Source organism: Dipodomys spectabilis, unplaced genomic scaffold (genome assembly GCF_019054845.1).
Source record: "Dipodomys spectabilis isolate Male_0828 unplaced genomic scaffold, ASM1905484v1 ptg000363l, whole genome shotgun sequence".
Classification (NCBI taxonomy): domain Eukaryota; kingdom Metazoa; phylum Chordata; class Mammalia; order Rodentia; family Heteromyidae; genus Dipodomys; species Dipodomys spectabilis.
Genome location: NW_024871040.1, coordinates 5,797,080 through 5,825,064, shown reverse-complemented (window position 1 = coordinate 5,825,064; position 27,985 = coordinate 5,797,080). Strand labels below are relative to the sequence as shown.

General features: G+C 39.8%; 2 protein-coding genes across 2 annotated transcripts in view; both read right to left on the bottom strand.

Moving 5' to 3' along the window:
- Positions 1-16,067, bottom strand: part of LOC122095939 (solute carrier family 5 member 4) — a 52,123-nt gene extending 36,056 nt beyond the window's left edge. The window contains exons 1-5 of the mRNA XM_042666275.1: positions 15,933-16,067; positions 14,830-14,901; positions 12,519-12,623; positions 8,786-8,845; positions 5,407-5,511 (exon numbers count right to left, since the gene is read on the bottom strand). Coding sequence (XP_042522209.1) covers positions 5,407-5,511; positions 8,786-8,845; positions 12,519-12,623; positions 14,830-14,901; positions 15,933-16,067 — 477 coding nt within the window. The remainder of the gene's footprint in view (positions 1-5,406; positions 5,512-8,785; positions 8,846-12,518; positions 12,624-14,829; positions 14,902-15,932) is intronic.
- A 5,512-nt stretch (positions 16,068-21,579) lies between these two features.
- Positions 21,580-27,985, bottom strand: part of LOC122095887 (solute carrier family 5 member 4-like) — a 42,118-nt gene continuing 35,712 nt past the window's right edge. The window contains exons 13-15 of the mRNA XM_042666190.1: positions 26,757-26,972; positions 24,518-24,620; positions 21,580-21,794 (exon numbers count right to left, since the gene is read on the bottom strand). Coding sequence (XP_042522124.1) covers positions 21,580-21,794; positions 24,518-24,620; positions 26,757-26,972 — 534 coding nt within the window. The remainder of the gene's footprint in view (positions 21,795-24,517; positions 24,621-26,756; positions 26,973-27,985) is intronic.

The window sequence follows — 27,985 nt, the reverse complement described above, 5'->3', positions numbered from 1 at the left end:
CAGAACTCTGGGCCTGGGCACTGTCCCTCAGCTCTTCAGCTCAAGGCTAGTGCTCTACCACTTGAGCCACAGTGCCACTTCCGGCTTTTTTTCTTTTTGCTTATGTGGTGCTGGGGAATCGAACCCAGGGCCTCATGCATGCAAGGCAAGCGCTCTACCACTGAGCCACCTTCCCTGCCCCCCTAAGATTCTTATCTCCAGTTAACTACTAAAAAAGGTAGAAGTGAAGCTGTGGCTCAAGTAACAGAGTGCTAGTCCTGGGGGGGGGGGGGGGGGGAATACTCAGGGTCAGCTTCCAAGTCCCAGGACTGACATATATACACATACACAAAGAGCCAAGCTAACTCAACAAAAAATAACATGGCTGGAAGTGTGACTCAAAGAGCAGAGAACCAGCTGTGAGTGAAGAATCTGAGCAAGTACACAAGGACCTGGGTTCATTATGGAGTAGAGGTAAAGCTCAAATGGTAGAGCACCAGCCATATGCAAGAAAGCTAAACAAGAGCACAAGGTCTTGAGTTCAAGCCCCACTACTGGCATTAAAAAAAAAAAAGATGAAATGGAAGTGAAAACACTTGAAAAAAATCTTTTCTAACGAATATCGAGAAATGGGCAATAAGTACTAGAAACACGTTAAAATTTTCAACCTCATTGGAAATGGAATATTGCCAATGAAACATAATAAAATATTACTACACAAGCATAAGAATGGTGAAGTTGGCGGGGTGCTGGTGGCTCATGCCTGTAATCCTAGCTACTCAGGAGGCTGAGATCTGAGGATCGCAGTTCAAAGCCAGCCCGGGCAGGAGAGATCGTGAGACTCCTATCTCCAATAACCACCAGAAAAACCGGAAGTGGTGCTGTAGCTCAAGTGGTAGAGTGCTCGCCTTGAGCTGAAGAGTTGAGGGACAGCGCCCAGGCCCAGAGTTTAAGCCCCATGGCCGACCAAAAAAAAAAAAGAATGGTGAAGTTAACAAGAAAGCAGGCAACACCAAAATCTATGACTAAATCTACAGCTAACAACTTATGCCCAAGAACTTCCTGGATGAGGTCTGTATGTCTGTGAGTGCATGTGTGTGTGTGTGTGTGTGTGTGTGTGTGTGTGTGTGTGTGTGCATGCTTGCATGTGCATGCATAATGGTTCATACCTAATTTCTCTCCAATACATTACCTGAACTGCACAGCTCAGGTCTGCACTAGTGATCTCTCATTAATGTTTACTGTACTCCATGTATCATCTCTGCAATCTTACTGTGAAATTCTTGAAAGTCAGATCTCATTTGAGAGAATCAGTTATTGGACTGAACATTGGCAGTGCATAGATGGAGAGTGAAAGGTGTTTAGTCTACTTTGTGTAAATTAATTTTCATAATTGTTAGTAGAAGAAATGACAATAAAAGTAGACTACTAGGTAGATAAAGTTATTGTTTTATCGTTAGGAAGGAAGATACTTGAACATGGTGGTAGAGAGTGGTGTACCACCTTTGTTTGAGCCAAACTTTCTAGCTTTTTTTTGTTAGTTAATTGGAGTGACTCTTGGATTTTTCTGTTCTTGCTGGTTTTGAACTGAGATTCTCAGATCTGAGCCTCCTGAGTAGCTAGGATTATGGATATGATGAACTCCCAGCTATGCAAATATTCTTAACTGCTCAAGTGGTAAACAATGGCAGAGATGTGGCCATTTTAATCATTTAAGTATGCAGTTCACTACTATTAACTGTAAGGTCCATTCCTGGACAGCGAACAGACCTCGCCCAGTACCTGCGTTACCTAGGCAACTGGGACACCTGGAAGAGGTCACATCCGCATCCGGTGAGGTCACATCTTAACCTGATGTGGCCACACCTTTCTCCCACCTGATCCCACTTCCCTTTACCTGGACACACCCTTCCCCACCCTCTACCCTATATAAGGCCTACCTCCAGGCCAGATGCTCTCTTTTGCCAGCCACGTGGAGTGCCAACCTTGCCTGGTCCCAGCAGGTCTACTGAATAAACCTACCCCTTACCTGAATACCACGTGCATGCTGGTGCTGTTCTTACTCGGCCACCTCTTTTTAAAAACCTAACATTAACTATGTTCACAATGATGAAGAAATGTCATCTTTATTCTCATAAAGAGGAATTACAATGATCCAAGATTTCCTTTTGTCGCTAGGGACTGGGTTGGAACTATTATCAATATTTGAAAATGAGTCAAGATAAAACAATAGTTCCAATCAAGTTTTATTTCCTGATTTCAAAATTTGCAATGTGGTTTGCTAAAAAATATCAGTGTTTTTAGAAAATGTACACTAACATATTTGGAGATTACCCTTAACCCCTAAATACTTCAAGTATACAGATAATGTCCGTCCGTCCTTCCTTCCTTCCTTCCTTCCTTCCTTCCTTCCTTCCTTCCTTCCTTCCTTCCTTCCTTCCTTCCTTCCTTCCTTCCTTCCTTCCTTCGTCCCTTCCTTCTCTCTTTTCCCTCTCCTCTTTCTCTCTCTCGGTTTCTTTCTTTCTTTCCTTCTCTCTTGTGTGAAGTACTGGGGCTTGAACTCAGGGCCTGGATGCTGCCCCTTAGCTAATTCACCCAAGCCTGGTGTTCTACCTCTTGAACCACACATAGCTCCATTTCTCAGCCTCCTGAGTATCTAGATTACAAGGGCGAGCCATTGGTGGCTTCAGTAGCCCATTTTAAATAAAGTTATTGGAGTATTGAGAGTTTATGAGTAAGATGATCTTTTCCCCAATCTGGGAAGAGGACAATTCTAAAATCTTTCCTATCTTAGCTCTTATATCGGTTTAATAAGTAACTAGCACAGAATTATTATCAGAGTGTAAAAGGACACAAACAATCATGTGTAAGATTAAATATTATCAACCTTACTCAAAATAAACCTTGTATGTAAGAATGGACTCGTGCTGTGCTATCTGTGTTTTTTCCCCAGCAGATCATAGACCCTGTATGGTAACATACACATGCTCTTGGCCTTCCTGTACCTCCACCCAGCTCACCAGTTTTCCATACCTCCTGCAGCACCAGGAGCCCTCCACTCCAGAAGGTCACTGCCCCTTAGTGTTTTTGTTTAAAGTTAGTGCCCTACCACTTGAGCTATACCTCCATGTCCAGTTTTTTGGTGGTTCAAAGAGGAATTTTCCTGCCTGAAGTGGCTTTGAACTGTGATCCTCAAATCTTAGCTTCCTGAGTAGCTAGGATTACAGGCATGAGCCACCAGTGTCTGGCTCAATGGCTCCTTTAGCTGCTAAATGTGCCTTTAACTGCCTTGGTATGTGTTCATGCTCTTTAGAGCCATAAAGCTATAGAGGTCAGAGCCAGAGGAGAACCGGGAGATGGTCAAGTCCAACTCATTCGGGAGACATGAGCACAAAGTCTATGGCTCCAGGGGCTCCTCTGCTTCTAATCTGTCCATCTGGGGGACTACTGGAGAGACTACCTCCATTTCCACCTAACAGAGAACAGACCCTTTTCTGTCTGTGCACAAAATGTCTCTTGCACTTGCCATAAACTCTGTTCTAGATAGTATTTCAGTATATTTGTACATATTGTCCTAGAGGCTAATTATTTCACGTGCAGCAATGAAACTCTTATCACTTTGCTGTAGGTGAACTCCTGTAGCGCAGGAATCTTTGATACCTTAACACTGAGATTAATACCTGCTGAGTAAATACCTGCTGGAAAAATGCTCACTTTGCATATGGAAAGTTTATAGCATCCATTTGAAACAGCTGATTGACTTGAAACAAGGACTTCCCTTCTTCCTGCCACCCTCAAAAGAAAAGCAATAGTTAGGGCTAGCTTTTTCTCGTGAACCTTGGGGTAGCTGGCCTGAACTGTAAACTTGGGGAGATTATTTTCTTAGTCACTGATAGACAAGGCAAAATGTTATTCCTTCCTTGATTTCTTCACATGCTATTGAAACTTCATGTGCTGTGGAAGTGCGTATCTTCTTTCATCATCGATTTTCTCCAAGGCATAATAATAGTAATAATCTTTGTGCTATTACTGGTAATCAAATTCAGGCCATCCCCCCCCACCCCCCCAAGGCTGGTGTCCCTCCATTTCTGGCTTTTTGGTGGTTAATTAGAGCAAATAGGCTCATGGATTTTCCTGCCTGGGCTGGCTTTGAAATATGATCCTCAGATCTTAGCCTCCTGAGTAGCTATGATTACAGGTGTGAACCATCAGCCTGCAGCCGCTTGGGAGCAATGTGTATAACATTTATTTATGACACTGTTTCATAGGGAATTGTTTTTACATAAAATAGGATGACTTTTGGCTCAGATATTTGAGATTCAAATGAAAAATGATAGTTTCAATATGGACTGGCTCTGAGAAAGTATAGGAAAGTTATTGTGGAAAAGGCAAAAGGAGGAAGTGGGGCTGTGACTCAAGTAATAGTGTACCAACCTTCAGCAAAAACGTTCAGCAGGAAAAAGAGGCCCTGAGTTCCACCAGCACACACACACACACACACACACACACACACACCACACCACACCACACCACACCACACACACATAAAAAGAAGAAAGAAAAAAACAGAAAAAAACAAAAAACACCAAAAAAAAAAAAAAAAAGCAGAAAGAAGACAAGGAAATCATTTTTACCACCAAGTAATGATTATTACTTGAATGGTTGAGATTTTCTGTTTTGTTCTTTCTGTATATCCACTTTATTTTTGTCTGTCCTGGGACTTGAATTCAGGGCCTGGATGCTATCCCTGAGCTCTTTTGCTCAAGTATAATGCTCTACCACTTTGAGCCATAGAACCACTTCATGTTTTCTGGGTGGTTAATTGGAAACAAGAGTCTCATGGAGGCAGGGTATCAGTAGCTCATGCCTGTAATCCTAGCGACCCAGGAGGTTGAGATCTGAGGATCGCAGTTCAAAGCCAACCTGGGCAAGAAAGTCCACGAAATTCTTTATCTCCAATAAGCCACTGGAAACTGGAAGTGGAGCTGTGGTTCAAGTGGTAGAGCACTCAACTTGAGCTGAAGAGGTCAGGGACACTGCCCAAGCCCAGAGTTCAAGCCCCAAGGCCGACAAAAAAAAAAAAAGTCTCACGGATATTTCTGGCTTTGAACCTCACTCCTCAGATCTCAGCCTCCTGAGTAGGTATGATTACATGCAAGAGCCACCAACCTCTACTTTTTGTACTAAAGTAGATTTATACTTTAAAGGCTCTCATTACTTGGAAGTTTATTATACAATGAATGTAGGGCTCCAGAGCTCTTTTCCTTATAGGAACTCAATAAAGAGATCACAGGGAGTTTAAGACATCTGTGTGCTTTGCCCCTGTTCATGCTGTGAATGGCCTACATGTGCTAGTCTCTGTTTTTAGCATCCCAGCCTCATCTGGAAAATTCTTGGAGCTACCATAGCAGGCGGTACCAAACTCACTGAGATTTTCAAAGCCACACAGGTGAAGAGGGAGAGAATGGATAGGTAGATTTGAAGTCGTTTTCCTCCAAACCTCTTCTTGAGATATTCTGGCATGGTCATCACCTGCAGACACAGAGTGACAGAATTTCAGAGTCAAGGACATCCTATAGTTGCTAAGCAACTCTGGAAAGTTAAGCAGGGTGCATGGCACCATTGGAGGGAATGGATGAGAAAGGTAGGGTTCCTTGGTAAGAATGGTAAGTCTGTAAAGATCAGAGGCAGTGGAGGCATCTTGGAATCTCTTCCTAGTTCTGATAATTACTACATATTGTGATCTTTGGCAAATAATCATCTCAATCTTTTTCCTCAAAGTGAGAGTTTAATATGAAAATACAGGTAGGACTCATGTCATGGCTCAAGTGGTAAAGTACTTACTTGCCTAGCAAATGCCAGGCCCTGAGTTCAATCTCCAGTACCACAAAAAAGAAAAGAAAAAAAAGAAAACTAGCTACATCACCACCGAATGCCTTATAAACACTCAATAAATGTGTGTGTGTGTGTGAGCACACATGAGCACCATTATTAGGGTTTGAACTCAGGACTTGGCTGCTGTTCCTTAGCTTTTTTGCTCAAGGCTAGCAGTCTACACTTTAGCCAACACCCAATTTCCAGATTTACAGCGGTTAATTGGATAATAGTTTCCCAGACTTTTCTACCCTGTCTGATCCTCAAAGATCTCAGCCTTTTTTTTTTTTTTTTGGTTGGTCATTTGAACTTAGGGCCTGGGCACTGTCCTTCAGCTCTTCAGCTCAAGGCTAATGCTCTACCACTTGAGCCATAGTACCACTTCTGGCTTGTTCTGCTTATGTGGTACTAAGGAATCGAATCCAGGGCCTCATGCATACAAGGCAAGTATTCTACTACTGAGCCACTTTCCCAGCCCAGATCTCAGCCTCTTGAGAAGCTAGGATTACAGGTGTGAACCACTAGTGTCTGGCCAATATATATTTTCTATTATTTTTTTGCTAGTAATATTGGAATCTAGTAAAAAATAGCATTACTTATAAATAACAAACCAAGGTAATAGTTCCATAATAAATTGATAAGTAAATTACATATATAAAGAGTATGTATTAAGTGTCTATTGAAAAGAATAAAACTATATTATGCCTCCTTCCCCTTTTGCTTTTGTGCTTGTACTAAGGCTTGAACTCAGAGCCTTGCATTCTTTTGTTTTTCTTGGTACTGAGGATTGAACCCAGGACATTACACTTGAGAGGCAAGCACTTTGCCACTGAGCTACATACCAGTCCAAACCTTACATCCTTGCTTAGCTCTTTGGGCTAATGCTCTACCACTTGAGTCATATCTCCATTCCCAATATGAACTCCTTATTTAGAGAAAAACTTAATTATTGAAATATGAGGTTAATTACAGACTGAATAGCACAGTGTAGCTTTCTGTTCTCTTCAGAGCAAATGGTATTTGTGTTCGGTCTTCTCCAGTTTATGAAAGGATGTTAAAGGATCTTGATATAACTCATCAAAATCAAGAAGGGGAACTTTTGGTAGAACAGCAACTAAGAATGACCCCTGAAAGATGGTAAACCTCCTCAGAGAACAAATGTGTGAGTTCCATGGTACAAGCCTTTGAACCAAAGATAGCATCTTCCAACAGAACTTCTTTAAGTCTGGAACTAAAAGGGATCTCAGATGAGCAAAAGCTGAATATAAAAATGTTCTGTTGTAGCATAAAAATAGCAGAATGAAATCCAATAAAAAGTTTAAAAAGAGTATATCTGTGTATGGGGGGTGGTGAAGAGTAGAAAGAATAATAGAGAGGGTATAAATTTGATAAGTATGTATGCAAGTATCACAACAAACCCTCCTTGTGTTAATTTATATTAATTAAAAAAAAGCTGCTTCAGGAAGACTTCAAATAGCACTAAGCCAGCAATTGAAGTGTGCGATAAACTCAGCTGTGTGGAACTAAACACCAATGAAAACAACAACAATAATAAATAAACCCCCCAAATAAATGAAACTGGTTTGGATATTATTTTTCTCCTACAGGTGACAAGCTTCTAGAAGCTGGATTTCCTGTGTAATGATGTTACAGTAACATGGCAATTAGGGAGAGATTAAGACTTTTCTTGAGCGAATGAGGTAGATCTCAAAGGAGTGAGTTAGGTCTCTTGTTAATGCAGGATTACATTAGAATTATGAGAGCAGGTTGTTCTAAAGTAAACTTGGCAAATGCTCTTTTACTTTGTTTTTCAGATAGGGTCCCTGGCCGCACACCGTGATCTTTCTGTCTTGTCTCCAGAGTAGCTGGAATTATAAGTCTATGCCACAATGTCGGGCTTTAAAACACATTTTAAAAATCACATTGAATTCTACCTATACTGGAGGATCCACCAACATTTCCCATTGCCCCCATTTCTCTATTTTACAGCCTTTGATTCTTGTTTTGTTCTGTTTTTGTTTTTGTGCTGGTCCTGGGGCTTAAACTCAGGACTGTCCCTGAGCTTTTGTGCTCAAGACTAGTATTTTACTACTTTGAGCCACAGCACCATTTCTAGCTGTATTTAGTGGCTAATAGGAGATAAAAATCTCACAGACAGGCCTGGGAAGGTGGCTCAGTGGTAGAGCACTTGCCTTGCATGCATGAGGCCCTGGGTTCGATTCCTCAGCACCACATAAGCAAAAAGAAAAAAGCCGGAAGTGGTGCTGTGGCTCAAGTAGTAGAGCGCTAGCCTTGAGCTGAAGAGCTGAAGGACAGTGCCCAGGCCCAGAGTTCAGGCCCCATGACCGGACCCCCCCACAAAAAAAAAAATCCCACAGACTTTCCTGCCCAGGATGGCTATGAACCATGATCCTCAGATCTCAGCCTCCTGAGTAGCTAGGTTTACAAGTGTGAGCCACCAGCACCTGGCTTTGCATCCTCTGTTATAACTATAATTCTCTTACCTCTAAGTAAGGAGGATTTATTAAAACTGTTATCTATTGCTTTATTGACTCTTCTGGCATGACCGAACTTTACCTACTGTAGAGTGAGTTTCAAGACTTAAATCAGATCATTTGTGTGAAGCTTTTCTCAAAAAAAAAGCTGGGAAATACCAGCCTCAAGTTTCCCACACCAGGTTAACATCTACCCACGTGGTCATTATGCAGAGCCATCACTGGTTTCCGCTCAGTGCAGCCACCTTCTGCACGGGGAGATCCTCTCAGCAGAGAATTTGATTTTTTTTTTAACCACTGTTCTTTCTTAGCAATAAGACTTGTGAGGGCTGGAAACCCAGTTTTCATGATTGAGCAGAACGAATGAATGAAGAAACAAATGCCTGACAGACAGATAATATTTGAAAGATTTTCCCAGAATGCTTGTGGATACTCACCCCAGCTTTGATGTAGATAGGGACAAAGAACCATCCAAGAACCAGCACCAGCAGCATAGACTACAAAGAAATCAAGCATAAAGTTAAGGATGTTTCACTCCAAGGCCTTATCATTTCATAACCACTGAGTCTGAAAAGAATAAGAGCAAAAGGTTTTCTGTACATCCTTGTCCTATTTAGCAAGCACGATTCCTAAACAACTCTGGCTTCCTTTCCTGTGTCTCTATGATTCAGAGGCTTCCATTTTCCCAGGCTTAGAATGTGTAGTGAAAAATGGTCAGAAGAAGTGGGTGGCTCATGCTTGTAATCCTAGATACTTAGGAGGCTGAGATCTGAGGATGACAGTTTGAAGCCAGCTCGGGCAGAAAGTCCCTGAAACTCTTATCTCCAAATAGCCATCAAAAATAAATAAATAAATAAATAAATAGCCAGACACAGAGCTTTGGCTTAAGTGGTAGAGCTCTAGCCTTGGACAAAAGAAACTCAGGAATAGTGTCCAGGCCCTGAGTTCAAGCCCTATAACCAGCACAAAACAAAACAAAACAATGCTCAGAAAACCCAGGTGCTAGTTGCTCACACATGTAATCTTCCCTCTCAGGAGACTAAGATCTGAGGATGGCAGTTCAGAGTCAGGGCTGGCAGACAAATCCATGAGAGTTGGGGAGCCAATCATCCAGTGCAAGGCGAGAACTGGAGAATAGTTCAACTAGTAGAGAATCAGCTGTGAGTGAAAAAGTCAAGCAAGAATGGGAGACCTTGGGTTTAAGCCTCTGGAATGGTGCGCACAGTAAGATGGTAAGTAAACAAACAAATTAGTAAATAAATAAGAATATTTTGGGTGATGGGGATGAATCTGATTGATGTACATTATATGCATATATGAAGACAGAATAACCAAACACATTAAATGATTTTAAAAAACAGGAAGAATAAAGGACAACAAAGAATAATGGGGACGGTGGTAAATATGATCAGAATGCATTATATGCCTGTATGCAAATATCCCAATAAATCCTACTGTAAAATTAAAAAGAAAACTCCAAGTACCCTTTAAGGCTTGTCCAATGGCTATGATAGTCATATAATATTTGAAGGCAAGCTTTACAAAAAGTCTCCATATGTCACTTCTGTGGTCCTCACGTTGAGTAAGCAGTTATTGTGGTGGAATCTGGACCTTCTAGAGATTATGGAAGCCCAAGGTCAAAGGCAAAATGAAAAGAAGCAGAGTTATCTGCAGCCTGATAATGATGCTTATTAAGCTGTTGGTTATTCTTTCGGTTACGCCTCTGGAGGTTGTTTCCATTCTGGAGTCCTTAGTCCTGTATACACAAATCTCAGGCCATAGGGCATATCTGGCTTCTGGATAGATGCATAGTGAAGTAAAATCAGCAAAAAGAATTTTCCACAAGAAAAGAGCAAAGGGATTTGTGATGACCCCAGGTAGCTCCTTGAATCCATCCAAGGATGATTAGTTTAAATTTTTGTTATGACTCAATTTTCTTGTACACAAGCATCTTCTTACTGATATGCATAGTAGAAAATGCCAGAAAGGTTAAGAGAAGCCAGGTGTGTTGGTTCATGCTTGCCTGTAATACTAGCTACTCTGGAAGCTGAGATTGGGAGAATCATGGACTGAAGGCAACCCAGGCAAAAAGTCTACGAGGCCCTCCACACCCTTCTCAACTAATAGCTGGGTGAGGTGGTGCATGCCCATTGTCTCAGCTATACGGAAGACTGAGATGCAGGAAGTTCGACGTTTCAAGGCAGCTAAGGCAAAAAAGCTCACGAAATGTCATCTTAATTGAAGAAACTGGACCTGGTGGTACACACTTGTCATTGTAATTATGGGGAGGGGCTCAAATAGGAAGATTGGGGTTCATGTGCAGGTCCAGGCAAAAAGTAAGACCGTACCTCAAAAATAATGAATGTAAAAATGGCCTTAGAATGTTTATAAATCTACAGGTAAACATACTAGATGGTAAAAAATACACTGGGGCATAAATTATACAGGTCTCTAGACATTCACACACAGTTAAGAACAAAGAGGGATCCTCTTAGGAGAGGGATGCAGAGGTGCAGTACCTGTATGCCTCTGATCATATAAAATAATATTTACTGAAATGAACTACTGGAAATGGAAGCAAGAGGGTTTTTTTCTTTATTGCTGTTTTTTTATTTCTTTTCTTTTTGTCTTATTTGTTCATTTATCTGACTTTGGGAGGGTTAGTGGGGGGGCACAGAAATGGAGAGACAAAGCGTGAACAAATGCAGCAGTGGTAACTACTAGACACTCCGTTAACAATGAACTATACAACTTGTGGGTGGGGATGGGAGAGGGTGAGGGAGGGATGACATTGTCCAAAAAGAAATGTATTCTTTGTCTGACTTATATAACTGTAACTCCTCTGTATATTGCCTTTACAATAACAATACAAGACATAAAAATGGCCTTAGCGATATAGTTCAAATAGTATAGTGCCCCTATGACACCCAAAATAAAAGAAATAAAAGGGAAAAGACAAAAGGTCTGGAAAAGTGATACTGTGGCTCAAGTGGTAGAGTGCTAGCCTTGAGCACCAATTTGGCTCAGAGACAGAGCCCAGACCCTGAGTTCAAGCCCCAGGACTGGCCAAAAAAAACTCAGGCTACTCAAGAACTATGCTGCCACTCTCACCATATACTTAGCACTGTGTTCAGTGATAGGATGACATACATGCAAGAATGGACAACTTTCCAATCCACAAAGAACTTAGAATCAGATATGGTAACAAAAGGTCTACCAGTGAAATGGTAACAGAACAATTTGGAATCCAGTTACAGTCTTGTAAATTCTTCTTACTACCTCTCAACTAATTTTCTCCCTTCCTCTCCTTTTACTTCCGAGGTCAAGCTCACATGGACAGTTTCTACTTCCTGGTACACAAGCACTGGGAAGCTCCTTGGATTTGTACCTAGGGTACCCATGGTTGTATCATGGATGTACCTTCCATCTCTCTGTGTCTCTGAATACTTCCTTCCTTGTCCTTCCTTCCTTCCTGCTCTTTCTCCTTCCTTCCTTCCTTCCTTCCTTTCTTCCTTCCTTCCTTCCTCTCTCTTTCCTTCTTTCTTTCCTTCCTTCCTTCCTTCCTTTCCTTCTTTCTCTCTTTCTTTCTTTCTTCCTTTCTTTCTTTCTTCCTTTCTTTCTTTCCTTCCTTCCTTCCTTCCTTCCTTCCTTCCTTTCTTCCTTTCTTTCTTTCCCCTTCCTTCCTTCTTTTCTAAATATTGGTGATACTGGGGTTTTGAAGTCAGGGATTTTTTAGTAAAAACCCCCACATTTTTATTACCTTTAAGTAGTTATACAAAGGGGTTACCATTCAACTAGTCAGTTTATAAGTACCATGCATCAAGATTGATATCATTCTTTTCATTGTTCTCCTGGGTTATGGTTTGATTAAAATGTATTGATTTTTAAAAATATGCCAGTACTGGAACTTGAACTCAGGGTCTGAGTGTTGTCCTGTCCCTTCAAGGGGGCTCAAGGCTGGCTCTACCAACTTAAGCCCCAGCTCCACTTCTGGCTTTTTGGTGGTTAATTGGAAATAGGAGGCTCATGGACTTTTCTTCCCTTGGCTGGCTTGGAACCATGATCCTCAGATCTCAGCCTCCTGAGTGGCTAGGATTACAGGTATGAGCTACCAGCACCCTCTTCTGGATATGGGTTTAATTTAAAGGAAGAGGCTGTAGCGTTACTTACATGAGATTCAAAGGCTGCCACAGCGATCCCAGAAGCTGCCCCTGTCCCAGCCAGACCCACAAAATGGCCACTGCCAATGTTACTGGCAAAAAGAGAGGCTCCCATCTGGAAGGCAAGAGAAGAGACTATGCTTAGATCCAAGTCAAACTTTTTCAAAATCTATAGACGTTGACATGTTCCAGTCATGACTCTTTTCAGCAAGAGTTAGGAAATTAGGGTTCATGGGCTGCATGCAACCTCACACCAGTTTTTTTGTGTGGTCCATAAGTAAAGTATTTTCCTTCCTTATTTTTTAAATAGTCACAAAATAACTGCATGATATTTTATGAAACGTAAAAGAAAATGTGAAATTAAATGAAAATGAAATTTTGGTCTGGGAATGTGGCTTAGTGGTAGATTGCTTGCTTGGCATGCATGAAGCCCTCAGTTTGATTCCTCAGTACCACACACACAGAAAAGCTAAAAGCTGATAGTGACACTGTGGCTCAGGTGGTAGAAGGCTAGCCTTGAGCAAAAGAAGCCCAGACCCTGAGTTCAAGTGCCAGGACTGGCAAAAAAAAAGACCTGGGACCCTGAAGTTGTGTAGCAGGGAATTCCTTCTGTTCTCCCATTTTTGAAACTCTATGTTCTTTCATTCCCCATTTCCACTGCACATTCTGCTATCCTTAAGATGCACAGATGAGAGAACTTTTTGGAATGGGCATTGATGCTGGAGGAACAGAATTGAAGTGAGACCCTACAGTGTTTCTTTTGTGTCTACTTGTACAGCCTGCCATAAAACTGACTTATCTTCTTTTCTTCATTTGGTGGTACTGGGGCTTGAGCTCAGGGCCTGTGCTTGCTAGGAAGTTGGTGTGCTACAATTTTAGCTATTCTGTCAACCTCTTTCATTTTTTCCTTTTCTTTACAGTTTCTTTTTTTTTCTTTTTTTATTGTGAACATAATGTACAGAGGTTCTTTACAGTTTTAATGGTATCTTCCCTTTTTCCTGGTGAGGACATGGACCACAATCCCCCTATTTATGTGCTTCCTATATATCTGGGATAGCAGGTAAGTGCTACTTCAACCAGCTTTTGTTTTGGTTGAGATGGGGGCCTTATGAGCATTTCTGCCTTCAACTGTGATCCTCTCAAATTAGCCTTCTGAGATTACTCCTAGGATTACAAGTATGAGTTACTGTGTCTGGCCTAAACTCACTTTTTCTATTCAGATATTTGGGGCTGAGAGGAATGGAGTTGGTTTGTGGCTTTGGGATTGGTTGAGACTTTCTTGTTTAATAAATAAAGGCAATGTTTGATTGGATGCCCCAAGTCAATATCCATTTTGAGTTTGCAGTTGGTCTGATTCATTCTGTTCAGGTTGTTTCCCAATGTCCTTTTTATTTCATTTAGATAAGTGAGAAGATACATGAAGGAAGAATTTGCTGCATATACATCATATTCCCAATACAATTGAATAGTCTCCAGGATCATAGAGGTAGTTATAGCCTTTAACTTCAGGAGAAACATGGTGGAGGGCCACATAAACAAACTCAGAAAGGAGAACACCCAGCTGGCAAGTGTTCCAAGAGGATTACCATGGACACAACCACAGGGAAACTCTACCATCAGCATATGAACAACACAAGCTCTAGATAGACTCAATAGTTACTTAGGGCAAGGCTCCAGTAATCTGGAAAAGAGCCAGACAGTCAAGGAAGAAAGCAGAAAGTGGAGGTTAACAGACAAGAAGAGTGACATTAACTCAGCATTGAGAGCAAAGCAAAGAGCAAAGAGATGTGTAGATCTCTTAAGAAGTTAGGGCAGAAAAGAAAAGAGAAAAGAAATAACCAACCCTTAAAGGGGTTGGAGGCATGGCTCAGTTGGTAGAGCACTAGCCAATGAACCAAAGAGTCACATATTGAGTTCGAGTCCTGGTCTGAAAAAGAAAAGAAGCTAGGAAAGAATATTCTGCAAGAGGATCGGAGGAAAACCATGAATAGAACTCAACTGAAGTTCTTTAAATACCAAGACCAAACCTGTCTTCCTCAACGCTAGTTTTTCTGGAATGATAGGTAATAGCCATGAAGTAAATAATTTAGATAAAGAGCCACTAGCAGGTGGGTAACAAATATACATCAGAAAGTATCCACATTGGGGTTGGAGGCATGGTTCAAATGATAGAGTGCTTGCCAAGGAGAAAAAAGTCTTAGGTACCAAGCAGGAGTTCCAGTCTTATAACAACAATAACAGCAACAAAACTATAAGTATCTCCAATGCTTTTATTCACATACACACACAGGACATTTATCTATGGAAACAGGATGACTTACTGGCCACCAGGCTATATCGCGACCAGCCAGGAAGAAGCCTCTGACAGTGTTTCGGTCGGTCTTCAGCATTGCCTAAGCAAAAAGGAAGAGGTAAGAATCAGGTCAACTGCCATTGCCGTTATGAACAGATAACAAGACTCAAAGCTGGGGTCTGGCTGGGGTGCTGGTGCTTGGTGAGTGTTTTAGCTCTTCTGAAGACAGACATGGTTGCTTAGATGCTCTGCTACTTTTGTATGTGTGTTGGTCCTGGGGCTTGAACTCAGGGCCTGGGTGCTGTCCCTGAACCTCTTTTTGCTCAAGGTTAGCCCTCTACCACTTCAGCCACAGCTCCACTTCTGTATTTTTGGTAGTTTAGTGAAGATAAGAGTCTTGCCCAGGATAGCTTCTAATCACAATCCTCAGATCCCAGGCTCTTGCGTAGCTAGGATTACAGGTGTGAGCCACTGGTTCTTGGCTTGTGCTAAATTTTTACAGTAGAGAAGAATAGATTTCATTATGGCATTTCCACACGTATGCCCAAAGTGCTTTGCTCCTATTCACACTCCTCCTGTTTCTCCCAGGTCCTTCTCTTCATTTAAGTTCATGTCCTACACTAATTTTTGATGGACTTAAAACATTACAGTTTTAAAACAACTCAGAGCTGGAAGGACTTCAATAAGTCGTATGCTACCAAAACAACTGTTTGTTTTTAATCAATGAAAACAACATGATATTATCACTAAAGCTGTCCTTGGAAGAATATTTGCTTCAAACCCATTATTTTTTAAAAAAAAGGAGAATAAGAATGAGCAGAATGTAAATTAAAAGGAAGTGAGAAAACAATAAAGCAAAGTAAGTGCAGATGGGATAAGAAAAAATACCATTTTTGTTCATTCTGCTGGATGCTGTCTTTGTTCAAAAGATGTTCAAAAGGTGAACCCAATTTACTCAGTACAAGCATTATTTCTGAAACACTCCAGGAAATGATTCGCATAAAAAAAAACAATGAGAATGGTGAAAATTACTCATGTCACCTTCATTTGTCTTGCGACACCGTTCCCACCCTCACAACACTTTCCCCAATCCTGGTGCCCACCCTGAAAGCCAATTAGAGTCCCACATACCCATAGCCCAACAGCCATCACCACTATGCAATAGATAACAATGACAGAGATATCAGCAGCATTGTGGATGCGCTTTGACAAGGCAGGCAACTCTGGTTCTCCAGAACTGGTGCTGAGGCTTACTGTACTGGCCATGGCTCTAGAAGGTTTTCTCCCCAACCCAAAGATGACTCCTTAATATAAGAACTGGATTAATGATTAGCCCCAGTCAGGTGGGGCTAGATAGCAAAGTCAGCATGTAGGCAGGTGGACTTTTAAACCTCTTCTGAACCCAGTCTCCGAAACCCTGGGCCTTAAGCAGTCAGTGTTGGATTTGGTGGAGTGTAGAAACTGGCAAGGGAACAGAGAAAAGATGAGCAGCAGAGATAGAAAGTGGAGTGATCACTGGGTAGAAAGGCAAAATATTAAAGGAGGTTTGACTGGTTTCAGTTAATGACAAAGGAAAACAAATAGGGAGGGAGAAATATAGAAGTGAACAGGCAAGAAAACCGGCAGGTCAGAGAGTGATGGTTCTTTACAAAGTAGATAAGATTCCTGACATATATACGTGCATGTGTATACATATATACCTATAAATATACACATATTCATGCATATACATATATATGCATATATATATATATATATATATATATATATATATATATATATATATATATATATGTTGCGTGTGTGTGTCCTGAGGGCTTGGGTGTTGTCCCTGAGATTTTGTGCTCAAGATTAGTGCTCTACTACTTGAGCCAAAGATCCACTTTTGGCTTTTAGTGGTTAATTGGAGATGAGTCTCATGGACTTTCAGGCTGGCCTCCAACCAAGATCTTCAGACCTCAGTCTCTTGAGTAGCTAGATATAAGGCACCAGTACCTAGAAGATTCCTGATATTAACAAAATATATACACACTGGGACATTATGTAAGACTCTAGACATTCACACACTGAGGTCAAAGGAGGCTATGCATAGGAATGGATCACAAAGGCTCAATAGCTATGTGCAAATGATCATATAAAATAATATTTTATGAAATGAACTCCAAGAAAAGGAAACAAGAGATATCTTTTAATTGCCATTGCTGCTGTTATTGTTTTCTTTTCCTTTTGTCTTTTTAGCTTGTTTGTATTGGGGGGCTAAAGAGGGCCACAGAAAAGGTGGAACAAATGGTGAACAAATGCAATGGTGGCATTCACTAGAACCTATGTAGAAAATGAACTGTACATCCTGTGGGAAGGAATGGGAGGGAAAATAGGGAGAGAGGGAGGGAAGGGGGAGATATGGCTAAAGAAATTGTACTCAAGGGAGCTAAAAAAATAGAATGGAAGAAAGACAGCCTTTTCAGTAAATGGTGCGGGCAAAATTGGTTAACTACTTGTAGAAAACTAAAGCTAGATCCTTATATATCACCCTATACCAGAATCAACTCCAAATGGATCAAAGACCTCGGAGTGAAAGCAGACACTCTGAAAACATTACAGGATAGAATAGGAGAAACCCTAGGTCTCCTTGGCACAGGCCAAAATTTTCTTAATAAAGACCCAGAAACACAACAAATTAAAGAAAGGTTGGACAAATGGGATTGCATGAAATTGCAGAGCTTCTGCCTGGCAAAGGACATAGCTAGCAAGATCAATAGAAATCCCAGAAGATCTTCACTAGCCATACAACAGACAAGGGTCTCATATCTAAAATATACCTGGGACTCAAAAAATTAAATCCCCCAACAACAAATCTTCAAAGAAACAACTGCCCAATAAATAAGTGGGCTAAAGACTTAAAGAGAAACTTCTCTGAAGAGGAAAGAAGGATGGCCAATAGACACATGCTCAACCTCACCAGCCATAAAAGAAATACAAATCAAAACAGCATTGAGATACCACCTCACCCCAGTTAGAATGGCTATAATCAAGAACTCTAATAACAACAGATGTTGGAGGGGATGTGGACAGAAGGGAACTTTACTGCATTGTTGGTGGGAGTGTAAAATTTGTTCAACCACTTTGGAAAGTAGTATGGAGGTTCCTCAAAAGACTCCACATAGAGCTCCCCTATGACCCAGCAATCCTACTATTGGGCATTTACCCAAATGCTCACAAACAAGACCACACTAAAGCTACCAGCACGACTATGTTTATTGCAGCATTATTTACCATTGTTAAGATATGGAACCAACCCACATGCCCCTCAGTAGATGAATGGATCAAGAAAATGTGGTACTTATACACAGTGGAATTCTATGCCTCCATCAGAAAGAATGACATTGCCCCATTTGTCAGGAAATGGAAAGACTTGGAAAAAATTATATTAAGTGAAGTAAGCCAGGCCCAAAGAAACTTAGGTCCCATGGTTTCCCTTATTTGCAATAACTAGTATATGTCTCAGTCAACCAGAAAAGGTCAGATAAGTTGATCTTAGGGAAGATTCTGAGATATGTATTCAAATGTTTTTTTCTTTCATGCAATTGTTTCTAACACATTTATAAGATGATTTCTTTGTTGCTTTGTATGGCCCTCCCCCACGATATAACCCCTGCTTTCACTGTATTTGATGTCGGTATAATTTGTGGAGGGGAAGGGAGAAAACAAATCGTTTAACTAGGGATACTGGTGGACCCATTGCAACAATGAGATGTACAAGCCGTTATGTGGAAAAACGAACTTTACAATTTTGGTGGGGGGGGGGGGAGGAGTATTGGGTAGGGGGGCAAGGGGAGGGTGGGAAGGGATGGGAAGGAGAAACAAAGGAGGAGGCTGCAATGCTTGATAAGAAATGTACTCATTATCTTGCCTATGTAATTGTAACCCCTCTGTACAGTATTTTCACAATAAAAATAAAAAAAAAACAACAAAAAGAACTGTACTCATTACCTGATTCATGTAATTGTAACCCCTCTGCACATCAACTCTACAATAGCAATAAAAATAAATTTTAAAAATGAACATTTTTAAGATGATGAAAAATATTTGAATTGTTTCATTTCAAGGGCTCCCATTTTCCCACACCACATTTTCCCATGGTAACTGGATCATCCAGACAAGATCAATAGGAAATATTAAAATCCAGATATCTTTAGACCAAATGGACCTCAAAGATATTTACAAAGCAAGCAGATGCCGGTGACATCTGTAATCCTAGCTACTCAGAAGGCTGAGATCTGAGAAATGGTGCTGTGGCTCAATGTGATAGAGCACTAGTTTTGAGCAAAAGAGCTCAGGGACAGTGCCTAGGCCATGAGTTCAAGCCGCATGATTGACCAAAACAACAACAACAAAAGATACTTAAAGCATTAGATACAAATATATATGTATGTATACACACATACATTTTTTGCATTAGACCATGAAACAGTGGTACAGAATAAACTATATGCTCTGTCATAAAAGAGGTCTTAATGAAGTAAAAAAAGATCAAAATCATATAATGTGTTATTTTTCTAAACACATTGGAATCAGATTGGAAATCAAAAGCAAGAGAAACAAGAAATCAAGAACTTTAGACATGGTGCAAACATGTGGAAGTTAAACAATGTGTTCTTGAATAATTAAGCTACAGGCTATACTAGAAGGCTATGCTAAGGAGGAAGATGAGTAATGCCAAGTGGTTTTTCACATATGTGTTGGTCATTTGTATGTCGTTCTTTTGAGAAAACTCCAGTCACATCATTTGCTCATCCTTTACTTGGGTTTTTTTTTGTTAATTGTGAAAATACTGTACAGAGGGGTTACAATTACATGGGCAAGATAATGAGTACATTTCTTATCAAGCATTGTAGCCTCCTCCTTTGTTTCCCTTTCTCATCCCTTCCCACCCTCCTCCTGCCCCCCGACCCAATCCTCCTCCCCCCCACCAAAGTTGTTAAGTTCATTTTTCCACATAACAACTTGTACATTTCATTGTTGCAATGGATCCACCTGTATCCTTAGTTAAACGATTTATTTTTTCCCTTCCCCTCCACAAATTATACCAATCTCAAATACAGTGAAAGCAGGGGTTATACCATGGGGGAGGGACATACAAAGCAACAAAGAAATCATCTTATAAATGTGTTAGAAACAATCACCTGAAAGAAAAAAAAAACATTTGAATACATATCTTAGGGTTCATTTCCCTAAGATCAACTTATCTGACCTTTTCTGCTTGACTCAGATATATACTAGTTATTGCAAATAAGGGAAACCATGAGACCTAAGTTTCTTTGGGCCTGGTTTACTTCACTTAATATAATTTTATCCACGTCTTTCCATTTCCTAACAAATGAGGGCTGAATTATATATGCAGGTGCGTGATGGTAATCCATAGTCACCTCACACAACATCCAATGGATACTGAGAGTTCAAGTCTGCATAGACAGCCAATTGGTAGAAAAAAGAGATGGTGCTCAAGGGGTACAAATTTCCAGATACAAGAGGAATGAATTCTGGACATTCATGGTGGCTATGCTGTATATACATCCTGTATATTTCAAAGGAGCTAAGTGAGAAGATCTTAATGTTGTCAGTACAAACCACAAAAGACAACCATACGCATTGATGGATGTATTAACTAATTTGATCAGAGATTCATTCATTCAAATGTGTACACATAATCAATATTACACTTTAGGCCTAATATACATACAATTTTTAAATTTTTTTATTATGAAAATACCGTACAGAGAAGTTATAATTACATGGGCAAGATAATGAGTACATTTCATATCAAACATTGTTTCTTCCTCCTTTGTTTCCCCTTCCCATCCCTTCCCATATCCCGGGCCTCTCATATCCCCTCCCCCCCTGCCTTCCCCCCCCCCCCCCCCCCCCCCCCGCCAAAGTTGTAAAGTTCGTTTCTTGACATAACGACTTATACATCTCATTGTTGTAATGGGTCCACCTATATCCTTATTTAAATGATTTACACACAATTTTTGTATAAATACAGAGATGAAAAGAAAAGAGAGAGAGAGAGAGAGAGAGCGAGCACACATATACGCATGCACCAGACAGTCCTAAGGCTTAAACTCAAGGCCTGTGAACCGTCCTTAAATTTTCTTTTTTTTTTTTCTGTTGTTGTTGCTGGTTTGCTCAAGGCTATCACTTTACCACTTGATCCACAGCTCCCCATTTCCAGCTTTTTGATGGTCAATTGGAGATAAGAATCTCATGGACTTTCCTGCCCAGGATGGCTTTTTATTTTTTAATTTTTTTTTTGTGGGTCATGGGGCTTGAACTGTGGGCCTGAGCATTGTCCCTCAGCTCTTCAGCTCAAGGCTAGTGGTCTACCAGTTGAGCTACAATGCCACTTCTGGTTTTCTGGTGGTTTATTGGAGATAAGAGTTTTGCAGCCTTTCCTTCCTGGGCTGGCTTTGAACCACGATCCTTAGATCTCAGCCTCCTGAGTAGCTAGTATTACAAGTGTGAGCCACTGGTGCCCAGCAGGGAAGAAGAATTTTGACCAATTTTCCAAAAAGTGATAAGTGACACACACACATATATCTATATATTATCTATCTATCTATCTATCTATCTATCTATCTATCTATCTATCTATCTATCTATCTATCTATCTCTCACTCTTAATTTGGGAATCTTTTCAAAACATAACAAGCAACAAATTGAAAGTTGACAAAATGATCTACTGCTGGACCAATGTTGTAGCGGCCGAGAAGAGCCACTTTCAACCAAAGTAGCTATAGACAAAAACTGCTATGGCCAGAAGGAGGATGGCATTGATGTTCACTACATTTCTCCACAAAGGCTTCTCTGACGTGTCTGTGAGCTTCCTCTTCAGGTCTTCTTCCTCTTCTTTTGTCAACTTGGGTCCTGTCTTTTGCAAGCCACAGAATAAGTCACAGCCTCTCTTGAGACATCCACGAGGTTTCTCAGGAGCATCTGAAACAAAGAAGTATAAATCATTGCAAAAGATGGTAAATTGTGGGGCGCCAGTGGCTCATGCCTAGCTACTCAGGAGGCTGAGATCTGAGGATCGTGGTTCAAAGCCAGCCCAGGCAGAAAAGTCCATGAGACTCTTATCTCCAGTTAACCACCAGAAAACTGGAAGTGGTGCTGTGGCTCAAGTGGTAGAGCACTAGCTTTGAGCTGAAGAGCTCAGGGACAGTGCCCAGGCCCAGCATTCAAGCCCCATGACTGACAAAAAAAGTGGCAAATCGAAATCTGTGTCAAAAGAAAGATCACACTCATAAACATCAGAGAAATCCAAGAGAAGACAAGGTCAAATTTAACTATGTAAAAATAGCAATTTTTTGCATGGCAGAAGTCTGACAAAGTTAAAAGTAGTTAAAACTCAGATCCCAGTGGCTTATGCCTGAAATCTTAGCTACTTAGGAAGCTGAGATCGGAGGATCATGATTTGAAGGCAGCCTAGGCAGGAAAGTCTATGAGACTCTTAATGATCAAAAAAGCCAGAAGCCGAGTTGTCATTCAAATGGTAGAGGGCTAGTCTTGAGTGTAAAAGCTCAGAGACAGAGCCCATGCTTTGTGTTGAAGCCCCAGGACTGTATATATATTGTATGTATTACGTATGTATGTATGTATGTGTGTATGTGTGTGTATGTGTGTATGTATGTATGAAAGTATATATATATATATATATATATATATGCACACACAAGTAGTGAAAACTGAGGGAAATAATGGGATATTATATCACAAAGAATAATATTCTCAGTGTTTAATGTATTTCTTAAAGTAAAGAAGGAAAGACCAGTGGAATGGTAGAGGGCTAGTCTTGAATATAAAAGCTCAGAGACAGAGCCCTTACCTTGTGTTGAAGCCCCAGGACTGTATGTATAATGTGTATATATGTATGTATGAAAGTATACACACACACGCACACACACACACACACACACATATAACACATGTACAGAATGAACACAAATCTACAAATATATTATCTTCCAGGACTGATTCAGGAATATATGGAAACTCTGAATGGCCATTATTTAAATTTGATCAGCATTTGAGAAGTTTCTCTTTTGTCACTTTTGCTCTTTTGTAGTCTCTCTCTCTCTCCCTCTCTCTCTCTCTCTCTCTCTCTCTCTCTCTCTCACACACACACACACACACACACACTCAGTACATGAATAGTATTACTGGCACAATATTAAAATTTCAGTGAAGATAACACTCCAATCTCATTGTGATATTCCCATAAAACATAAGCGAATGGATAATCTAGTCTATAAAAATAAGTCACTGATCTAACACTAAAACCAGGTACAAAAGAAGAAAATCACAGGCTACCTTTATGCAAGGTTCTCTGATATAAACAACTTAAGAAGTGAATGATGTGGATCCTTTCTTCAGTTTGAAGAAACTCAACCAGACCAAACCCTTGGTAGACAGTTCAAGGCAATGAATCTTGACATGCTAAAGGTTGTTAGTGGTTAAGAAATAGACAATCAAAGTGATAGATCCTTGGGGACGTTTTCCTGAAGGAAGTACAATTAGGACCTAGATTTGAAAAATGGATTATCATTCTTTCCCTTGAATGACAGGAAAATTCTAGATAGAATGGTATTATGTGGAAAAAATTAAGAAACCTTCCTACCTGGAACTGGAGAGTGAGTAGCAGAGCATGATGAGAAATGAAAGTAGAGAGGAGGCTGAGCCACAGGCTTCACCACTACCAACCAAGATTGATTAATTGAGAATGAATGACCAATCAAGAGTAATTTATTAAGAATCAAAAACCAAACAGGATTGATTTATTGAGCACAGTATGTGTCTAAGAACGGGAGAGTTGGGCAGGGCACTGGAAACTCACACCTCTAATCCTAGCTACTCAAGAGGCTGACATCTGAGGATTGAAATTTGCAATCAGCCAGGCAGATAAATTTGAGAGACTCTTATCTCCAATTAACCAGTAAAAAGCTGAAAGTGGAGGTGTGTCTCAAGTGGTAGAGCACCAGTCTTGAGTGAAAGAGCCCAATGGGTATATGAGGCCCTGAGTTCAAGTCTCAGCCTGCGTGCACACACACAGACACAGACACAGACACAGACACACACAGACTCACTGATTATTATTTCAGTAGCTATCATAGTTTCATGGATGGATGACTGAAGGATGGACAAATGGACAGGCAGTGAATAAATGGATATCATTTTCATATGTTTTAGATGCTGGGAAGATAAAAATTTAAAGTTGTTGTTTTGTGCCCATCCTAAGGCTTGAACTTAGGGCCTGGGCATTGTATTTAAGCTTTTTTGTTCAAGGTTAAGCCAAAGCTCCATTTCTGGTTAATAGGAGATAAGAGTCTCAAGGCCTTTCCTGCCTTGGCTGGATTCGAAATATGATCCTTAGATTTCAGCCTCCGGAGTAGCTAAGATTATAGTCTAAGCCATTAGTGCTCAGCAAAACTGTAAAGTTTCCATTTGTCACACATATAATGGCTTTTTAAAAATGTAATATATATATTTTATGGTAAAGTTACTGTACAGAGGGGTTATAGTTACATCAGAAAGGTAATGAGTACACAATGGCTTTTTTTTTTTAAAAAAGGTGAATTTAGTAACATTTTACAAAACACTAGTAAACTAAATCATGGACATAAAGTTCCTATATGAAGGTCACATGTAAGGTAGATATTTACCATCTTCAACAGAATCATCAACTTCTTCTTGTCTTTTCTCTTCTGCATCTATATCAATTCTTTCTTCTGTACTATTCCGAAGAGCCCAGCACAAGCGATACAACTGATCCCAAGACAACATACAAGGTTATTAGAGATAGGGAAATACAATGTTCTAATGCTATCCAATACTGGCATTGAACCATTGAATGGAAGGATACAAGAACACATTATAGTTTAAAAAAAAGCATGTAAATGTTAAATTCATATGACAATAGAAATACATTATGGTTTAGGAAAGGAAAAGTCTTAAGGACCATGAGACTGTTTAATTCATGTTTTGAAATTCAGTGAGGTTTGGATTTGCAAAGAGACTATACACCCTTTTCTTATAATAGTAGAAAAGGCTTGCCTCCTAAGTAAACTGCTAAGTTCTTTGAATCTCCAGTTCATTTTCCAATCCTTTACTTTTATATCAAGAGTACTGGATAAAAAATTGTTGCCTAGTTCAATGTCTGGTAGATAATCTCTTAGGAAGCTCCTAGCTCTTATTTCATTACAATGATTTCATTGACCTGAGACTTGTATCCTAGTTTGAACTTTAGAAAGAAAGGAACTAGTTGGATGCTGGTGGCTCATCCTTGTAATCATAGCTACTCAGAAGTCTGAGATCTGAGGATCAAGTTTTGAAACCAGGCTGGGCAGGTAACTCCATGAGACCCTTGTCTCCAACTACTCAAAAAGCTACTCAAAAAGCTGGTAGTGGTTCTGTCGGTTAAGGGATAGAGTGCTTGCCTTTATCAAAAGAAGCTCAGGGCAGGGTGTCAGTGGCTCATGCCTGTAATCCTAGCTACTCAGGAGGCTGAAATTTGAGGATCAGAGTTAAAAGCCAGCTAGGCACAAAAGGCCATGAAACTCTTATCTCTAATGAACCACTAGAAAACCTTAAGTGGGGCTGTGGCTCAAGTGATAGAGTGCTTGCCTTGATCTGAAGAGCTGAGGGACAGCACTCAGGCCCAGAGTTCAAAACCCCATGACTGACAAAAACAAAAAAAGAAGCTCAGAGACATCACCCAGATCCAAAGTTCAAGTTCCAGGACTCACAAAAAGAAAGAAAGAAAAGAAAGAAAGAAAGAAAGAAAGAAAGAAAGAAAGAAAGAAAGAAAGAAAGAAAGAAAGAAAGAAAGAAAGAAAGAAAGAAAAAAAGGAAGAAAGGAAGAAGGAAGGAAGGAAGGAAGGAAGGAAGGAAGGAAAGAAAGAAAGAAAAGAAGGAAGGAAGGAAGGACAAAGAATAATATATAATAATTATGTTATTAATATATAATAAAATATATAATTATTAGTTATATATAATATATAAATAATATATGTAATAGGTATTATATTATATATGATGTATTATAGTATATATTATTTATGACATATATAGTATGCAATATATGGTGTATTATATAATATATAACAGTATATATTACATAATTATACACAATATAATATATAATTATATATCATATGTAATACATAATTATATATGGTACAATATATTATCACATATAATTGTATATAATATACTATATATAATAACTATATAATATAATAAAGTATATATTACACATTATATATTACATACACATAATATTTTATGTAATTATTATATTATGTACATATAAGATATTATATGTAATATATAAATCATATTATAACCATATATAATATAATATAATATATGATTATATATTCTATAATATAATATATATGTATAATTAATAATAATAATAATTATTATTATTATTAGTGCTGGTACTAGGGATTGAACTTAGCACATGGGCACTGTTCCTTAACTTTTTCTGCTCAAGTCTGGTGTTCTACCACTTGACCCACAGCTCTACTTCTAGCTTATTGGTGGTTAATTGGAGATGAAAGTCTCTGACTTTTCTGCCTGGGCTGGCTTTGAACTACAATTTTCCTATTGCAGCCTTCCTATTGAGTAGCTAGGATTACAAGCACGTGCCACTAGCTCCTGACCAGGACTTCTTCTTTTGAAATGGGTGGGACTCTTATTTTTAAAACTTATTGTTATTTTAGAGGTGATATTCAGCAGGGTTACATTTACATGCTTCAGGTAATAAGTACTTTTCCTTTCATGCAGTGTCATCTCTTCCCTCGTTCTATCCCATTCCCTCCTACCCATCTCAACCCACGAGTTGAATAATGGAACTCTTATTTTAAAAGGAGCATTCAGCCGTTATGCATTACTCACATGTACATCGGGAATTGGTTTTGTGAGGAAGGACACTCCCAGGACGACCACTGTGGTCACACAGAAGATGATGATGCCGAAGTACATGTAATGCACTCCACAGATAATCTTGGGACAGTTACTGGGGACCAAGCAAGTGCCGGTTCCATAGGCAAACTCTGTGATCATACGGATAAGGCCAATCACAAGTCCAGACAGCAGTCCCCAGAACGCTCCCTGCCAAAGGAACAGAGACAAAATCCATGTTTAGGAAGCAAGATGGGAAAAAAACCATGATGGGATCATTGAAGTCACCCTTACCATCCTGCCTGTCTTCTCAACAGACAGATCACTGGCTAACCCTGACCATAAGCTTTTCAGAGTAAGACAAGGACACCTAATGTCACTGTCTCTGATCAAACCTGCAGTCTGTTTAGACTTAAAAAAAAAATCACATACAGATTTGTAAATAAGTGATTTATGTTCCTGAATAAATAGACCTATGACTTCCATGACATCATTTTCATGTCTGGGAATATGTAGTTCTATTAAATTCTACTAAGCGCAACTGAAAGCATTTATTTTATCTAAGAAAATTCATGGGAACATGATTTGGAAACTGGTGCCCCTGATCTCTCACCTCAGATGCTATGTTTCAGAAAAGTATCTTGAGTGGAGGTTAGGAATATAAACTTTAGATTGAGAAAGACTGAACCTGACCTCTGCTTAGTAATAATAATAATAATCTCTCTTTACCTGTTCTATAGCTGAAAATTAGGGTAATAATATTAACAGGAATCTTGCACAAGTGGCTCATATCTATAATCCTAGCTACTCAGGAGGCTGAGATCTGAGGATTGAAGTTAAAGCCAGTGCAGGTAGGAATGTCCATGAGACTCATCTCCAATGAAGCACCAATTAAGAAAGCCAGAAGTGGAGTTGTGGCTCAAGTAGTAGAGCACTAGCTTTGAACACAACTCAGGAACAGTGTCCGGGCCCTGAGTTCAAGTTCCAGGACTGCCACCCAATCAAAATAAATCTCAAACTCCCAATAAACAAACATTCCTTTACCACCCCCCCAAAACCTAACAGGAACAATTAAAGTATTAAACATAAATAGTCTATACCAATTAATCAATTCTTTATATCAAAATAGAAACAAACATGTTTGAGTTGTTTTTGGTGAAGATTTTCTTCTATGAATTTTACATTTTTCAGTTGATTCAATCCCCTTTGCAATCCCATCAGGT